The 6,704-nt window shown below is 37.2% G+C and overlaps 1 protein-coding gene across 1 annotated transcript; it reads left to right on the top strand.

Moving 5' to 3' along the window:
• The first annotated feature begins 861 nt into the window (after positions 1-861).
• LOC127541357 (60S ribosomal protein L34) lies at positions 862-5,448 on the top strand. The gene is made up of 5 exons (XM_051966643.1): positions 862-893; positions 2,290-2,363; positions 2,453-2,552; positions 3,024-3,127; positions 5,319-5,448. Exons 2-5 carry the CDS (start codon positions 2,299-2,301, stop codon positions 5,401-5,403), a joined length of 354 nt encoding a protein of 117 aa, XP_051822603.1. The 5' UTR covers positions 862-893; positions 2,290-2,298; the 3' UTR covers positions 5,404-5,448.
• Positions 5,449-6,704: the final 1,256 nt, after the last annotated feature.

The following is a 6,704-nucleotide window of genomic DNA, read 5'->3' as shown; positions in this document are numbered from 1 at the left end:
TTAGATGAGTCATTTTCATAATACAAATTAAAATGTTCTCTTCTCTCTGAGATTTATTCAGATCCTGTTGCAATCATCCTTGCTACCCTCATAGAGTAATCTGAGGAGAACTCAGAGCTGTTTAATAGCAATGTGTAATGTGAAGATAACTTGTCTTAAACAGTTGCCTGGGGCATTAAAGGATTCAGTGACTTGTCATTTGTCAAATAAGTATATATTAGAATTCAATCTTGAATCTAGCTAGATCTAAGTACATGGCTAGCCTTCTCTTTACTGTGTCACTGCCTTTTTTTTTTTTTTTAAAGACTCAATTTTATTTTTTAAATAATAGAAATCTTTCAATTAGCACTCATCTTCCAAGATTGTTATGAGGTTTCAAAGAGAAATATGTAAAATTTTTTGTAATCCTTAAAGAGCCTTATAAATGCTAACTTTTTATTTTTATTTTAAGTTAAAGGATTTGTCAGTTAATCTTTCACTATGATGAATACTTTCTCTATGAAAAATTGAAAATTAAATTAGATATCTATATTTACAGCCAGGTTAACTTTTTGGTTTTAGGATGTGCCTAATAAAATGATAGGATAGGTAAAAGAGGGAAAAAAAATCCATGTTTTCTTTTAATTCTGATATTTACTTTTTTGGTCTTTTTTGTTTCATTTGTTACTCTCTGAAATGCTGTGAAATTCACACACACATACACACATTTGATCTGTGTTATCTGAGGGCTGGCGATAAGGTGGTCAGATGCCGTACAACATGGCTGCGCCCACAGTAGCTCCGCCTCTTGTTTACGAACTTCCTTTGGTAGAAGGAAGATCCTGTGAAGTCACTATTTGAACTCTGAACTCGGACGCACTTTCTTTTCCCTCTTCCGGTGACGGACCTAGCAGGTAAGGTAGCTTTTTTCACTATCTTTCGTACCTTTTTACAATCCGCCGCCATCCGATACTTGGCGGGGGCCGGGGTCGTTTGGGATGGGTTCCCCCGGGCTCTAGACGCCGACGAACACTAAGAGCGGCGCTCCGAGCAGATGGCTTTCTCCTTTTGTCTTAAGAGCACTGCCATCCCTCTGCGCCCGGAGCTCCCTGTGGAAGGGTGCAACCTGCGGCGTCCCGCCTAGTGCCTGGGACGCCACGCTCCGAGATCGGAGCGAGCAGAGAGCCCCATTGGCTGGACCCTTGGAGTCCTCCCAAACCTTGGGCTCCCAGAGCCGTGGACTAGAGAACTCATTTTCAGGGTCACGTCCGTCGCTGACATTTCGCGGGTGGTGGGATGGGAACTGGGGAAAGGGGAATGGTGTCGGTTGTGTTAATGTTAGAAACAAAAAATTCTGAACTCGGCTTTTTTTTGGCCACAGTTCTGTTGAATTGGAAAACTCAGGGGAAAAGTTGATAGATTAAATTGACGAGCACTAAGAAAATAAAACAGCCGTGTTACTTTACTTTTATTTTCCCATATATGTGTTTGAGGCATTTTATACAAAGCAAATTTCGTATCTAGCAATATCTCAGGTTGTATCATAGTTTGAAGATGAGGCCCATCGAGATTAAGGGATTTACTTGGTCACACAGGCAGAGCCTCAAAAAACTGGTTATTTTCACTGCCTTTTGCAGGTTTATATTTGAAAATGTAAAGGGGAAAAGGTGGAGTTAATTAAGGAGCTCACTAGGAGTCAAAACTAGTACAAGCCACATAAAATCGATTTAAGTCTGGGAAGGGATGTTGGCTTTTCTAGGTCCCTCTCTGGTCAAACGCTTTACTACTTTTGGAGTCCCTATTTAGTTCCAAAGGGATAATTATCAGCTCCTTTACTGTAAAAGGGATGTGCTGCTTCTTTCTCCAGTAGAAAATGCTGGATTTCGATTTTAGGACTTAAGTTTGAATTCCAGCTCTGGGGCTTAGTTTGTGTGGCTTTAGGCAAATGGATTTAAATCCTTAAATTTCTAATCTGCCAAATGTTGGATATCCTAGGTTCCTTCTCAGTGTGATTTTGGAAGACCTGATGTAGCTCCTGAATATAATCATTTTAGTGTAACATTTATCACTTGTAAAAGTGACGTTTTGCTGGACAGTGTCATGTCGTGATGAAAGTTGTAAAGTGATGGCCCAGGCTTTTAAAAAGTAAAATATTAAAAATAGAAAGTGGAAGTGTTTTGCATGATTAAAGGGCATATTGTTTGCCTTCTCCCTCTCATTGGGTAGGAGAGGGAGAAAATTTGGAATTCAAAATTTTCCAGTGATGAAAAGTAATGTTTAAGAATGTGTTGGTTTTTTTTTTTTTTCAAGAAATTAAAAATGGTTCAGCGTTTGACATATCGCCGTAGGTTGTCCTACAATACAGCTTCCAACAAAACTCGGCTGTAAGTATTCATGTGCTGTAAGTACATGTTTTTAATTTATAAGTATTATTTTGAATGTCTTAATTAATTCTTTCTTCTTTTTGGCACAGGTCACGAACCCCAGGTAACAGAATTGTTTACCTTTATACCAAGAAAGTTGGAAAAGCACCAAAATCAGCCTGTGGTGTGTGCCCAGGAAGACTTAGAGGTGTAAGTTGCTGTATTTATTTTTTCTATAATCATCTTTGTCAAGTTGGTGTTTGTAATTTTGAGGACTCTTCCCAGATTAATCAAGATCTGGTAGAGTACAAGTTCCTTGAGGGTAAAGAACTATTGCTTGCCTTTCTATTGCACCACTCCCCTCAACCCCCCCCCCCCCCCCCCCCCCCCCCCCCCCCCCCCCCCCCCCCCCCCCCCCCCCCCGCCCCAGTCAAGCACAGTATCTGCCACGTAATAGGTTTTGGGACTAAAGGGGAGATTAATTCTTATTTGAAGGTGAATTTCTCTATGGCATTTGGCATCCAAGGGTTACAAAACAGTGGAAAAGAAATTCTTAGTGTAAGAGGGGAGCATTGTGAGGTTAACACTAATTTAGGTAGTGACATAATCATCATAATGTAAACACTACCATCTAAAAAATTTTAAAAGCATGTTTTAATGTAAAATCTTTTTATTATGCAGGTTCGTGCAGTAAGACCTAAAGTTCTTATGAGGCTTTCAAAGACAAAAAAGCATGTCAGTAGAGCTTATGGTGGCTCCATGTGTGCTAAATGTGTTCGTGACAGGTAAATAAAAGTTAAAATAAGTTTTTAGGGGTAACAGCCTATTTGTAAGGATAATTGGTAGCTGTATCAAATGTTGATAGTACTCAAAACTGATTTTTTAAAATGGGTTTTAAATGTTAATTTGTATTTTTCCTGGATTTTAGAGTAAGCCAGCCAATCTTTTTTAAGAAGCTTTGAATTGGAGTGATAAGCAAGATGTTTATTTCAGTATTGCTCAATAACAGTAGCTAGGTTAATCAAAAAACGCGCAAGTTTGTTTATATTTAACTACTTGATTTTGTGTGTATGAGTATTGAAGCCCAAACAGTTAAATGCTCAGTCTGACAATCTTAAAAATCTTCCTCTTGATCTCTCCAACTTTTGACACTGTTAACTGCTTGTAAGTCTTTAACATTGCTCTCTCTGTGCCCTCTCCCCAAGTATAGGTGTTTCTCCCAAAAATCCTTCCTACTTTTGTATCCCCTTGATTAGCTTATCTTTCCATACAGTGACTGCCAAAATCAAACTTTGCATCCCTAAACTGACCTTCATCACCAACTGCTTTAAATGTAATATGGGAATGGAGAGAGGGATGGGGAACCAAGAAAGGAGCCTTTTGATTTTTTTCTGCCTCTAAGCTATTATACAGCTTCACAAATCTTCCTGAAGCACAAAACTGATCCTGTTAATTCTCCTACCTTAAAACCTTGTCTTTTTCCTTCCTTGATAAACAACAAACTTCACAGCTTGGCATTTAAATCTCTTCAGTCTGGCTTTAACCCATTTTTCTAGTTTTATGTCATGTTAGCAATCTTTTTAGTAAGACAGCTCAGGTGCTATTTCCTAATTTTCTTTATTCTTTGTCTTCATAAAAACCTATCTGTTTCTGTCATAATTTGGTGGAGATAAGAGTCTTGGGATCTGTGTTCAGGTCCTTCTGCTTAATGCCTAATATTTAAATTACTTACTCAACAGGTTTCTTTTTCTTCTGACAGTCACACTAAAATCCTTGTCTCTTTTCCTCGAGTTCATGGTTTTCCTGGCTTAGAGGAGCCTGGATCCTAGTAACTACTTCATTTTAAAGGAGTAAAACTGAGGCTCAGGACAGCTAAGTGATATATTGGCCTTCCATGGGCCTGGATTCAGGAAGAGTTCAAACTTGACCTCAGACACATATGTGCCTCAATTCCCCATCTGTAAAATGGGGACACCATAGAGAAGAAAATGGCAGGATCTTTGCCAAGAAAACTCTAGGAACAAAATCCAACACAAATAACAAATTTAAGGTGCATTGAGGATTAGTGACTGGATTTAATTTTGGTCAGATTTAGGATTTAGACCTAATTCCTTTTACTCAAATTAGTGCTTGTACCCTGAATGGAATCACATGATAAATGTTGCACTGTTTATGTAAGGGCCTGTAGTTGGCAACATAACTCAGCTCAGCTTTTGGTTTTTTTGCAGGGCAAGTTTCTGTGGATTTAAAATGATTTCATTTTACCAATTACTCATTGGAAGCCTTGGTGATTTAAAAAAATCATGTTCATATTTGAAATTCAAAACAAAACAAAACAGTGCTATTTAGAGTATTTATAAATAACATTGAAATTGAATTTTTAGGTCTTTATATAGCTCCTAATTGTTTCTCTCTCTTTTTTTTTTTTTTTTTTTTTTTTTTGAAGCCTGGGATAAGAATCTTATCTACTTTTATGTGGTAAATTATAGGTAAACAGTGGTGTGAACATCCAGGGACTACAGAGGCATGCATATGAAATAGTTTTTAAAAGAATTGTCTTGTGATAATTGCCTGGCCAGGTTTTGGTGACAGGAAGTGACTACATTCCTTTAGGGTAGGGGGTCTTAATCTTTTTTGGGTTGTGGATTCCTTGGACAGTCTGGTGAAACCTAGGAAATCTCAATAATAACTTTATATGGCATAAGATTTCAAAAGAAATCAATTACTGACAAATTACCAAAATATTTTTATAAGTTGGGGGAAATAGTCAGCCTTGAGTTCACTGAATTTCTGGTTTAATTCAAAAGTGCTTTAAAAAAAAATAAGGGTTTTTCCCTGTTCTTTGTTCTATCACTTTGCATAATACCTAGTCCATAATAGGTACTTTAAGAAAATGTTTATTTGCTTTAATTAGTAGGTTTGTGAAGGGAAATTTAATTTCAGAAATATTTTTACATTAAATGTTTTTCCATCTAGGATCAAGCGGGCTTTCCTCATTGAAGAGCAGAAAATTGTTGTGAAGGTGTTGAAGGCACAAGCACAAAGTCAAAAGAGTAAATAAAAAGGACTTGGATTCTTTTTGAATGATAAAGAAAATTAAAATGTATTTGAGTGTTCTGGGTTCTTTATCTTTAGTCCTATTTATAATGCTGTGGTGGGAAAGCTTTTAGATTTGCACCTGAGGAAAACAGAATAGGAATCTCATTAGTTCTCCCATTTCTTAGCTTATGTGACCTTTGGAGAAATTACTTAAATGCTCCAATTTCTCATATATTAAAGTGAGAGCTGAATTAGATGTATATGTGTATTTTAACAATGGAAACTTTCAGTTAGCTGATTTCTAAAAGAATCTAAAATAAAACTGTTTTAAGTTGGTGAGTCTTAAATCTTTTAGAAGTAGCTTTTGGTACCCAGAATTTTTTTAGAGATGAAATTGTTGATGGAGTTAATGTGCACACTTAAGACTATGTCACCATAACTTTGAGGTTGAAATTATGAGAAAAAAAAATGTATTAGGCACCCTGCTAAACATGATGCAAGAAAGGCAAATGGATTATCATTAGGAAAAGGGACTTCAATCCCCTCCATTAAGGAAGCCTTCCTCTGAGGAGCCACAAAACAAAAAAAAGCAGGAGATAAAGGGTTTTGGCCACGGATATTTTTTAGTCTGCCAGTGGGCATGGGTGTGGGCTCTACTTCAAGGAAGGCTTCTACAATAGAATTCATCCTTGTATGTCCCCTTAGGAATGCCTATCCATAGTTCTCAGCCCCATTGTATGTATATGCATGTACTTGCTATTCATTCAAATTACCACAGGCCTCCATCCATCTTGATTTTTAAAATTGAGTGCTAATGGAAAACTGGGAAATAGTTCACCATCATTGCCAATAGAATCTAGATAGGTTTTAGTTTCCTGTCATTTGGTTATCTAATACATGGAGTTGAGGAGTCCTGACAGCTGAATGTTGTTGATTAACCTTGAACCTGTTAGTCCAAACTGGAATTCTTTATATCAATAAAACCCTAGAGATCAGGACCTTTATAAAGGAAACTGCCAGTGCAACTTGCCTACCTGCAGCTTAGTCTTAGCTGCCTGGAGCAGTAAGGGATTAAATGATGAAGAATGAAGGGTTTTGTTTTTGTTTTTTTATTATGGGCAAGGAAAGACTTTACTTGATTATACATATTGGACAGCAGGTAAAATGGAGAGAATATAGAATTGTTGGAAGCAATTTAAATAATGGAGAGTGTTCCAGATATGAAGTGCTGCTTTTACTTTTTTTTTTTTTTTTCCAAAAAGAACTCAGACCCTAAAGTCAGGAAGACCCCCAGTTCAAACCTGGTCTCAAGACACACACTGC

Source organism: Antechinus flavipes, chromosome 6, assembly GCF_016432865.1.
Source record: "Antechinus flavipes isolate AdamAnt ecotype Samford, QLD, Australia chromosome 6, AdamAnt_v2, whole genome shotgun sequence".
NCBI lineage: Eukaryota > Metazoa > Chordata > Mammalia > Dasyuromorphia > Dasyuridae > Antechinus > Antechinus flavipes.
Note: the sequence above shows the minus strand (reverse complement) of the source record. Positions and strands in the feature narration are given on the sequence as shown.

Coding starts and splice junctions, on each gene's coding strand:
- LOC127541357 (XM_051966643.1), top strand. CDS start 2,299: ATGGTTCAGCGTTTGACATATCGCCGTAGGTTGTCCTACAATACAGCT. Junction 2,553..3,023: donor GCCCAGGAAGACTTAGAGGT/GTAAGTTGCTGT, acceptor TTTATTATGCAG/GTTCGTGCAGTAAGACCTAA. Junction 3,128..5,318: donor GCTAAATGTGTTCGTGACAG/GTAAATAAAAGT, acceptor TTTTCCATCTAG/GATCAAGCGGGCTTTCCTCA.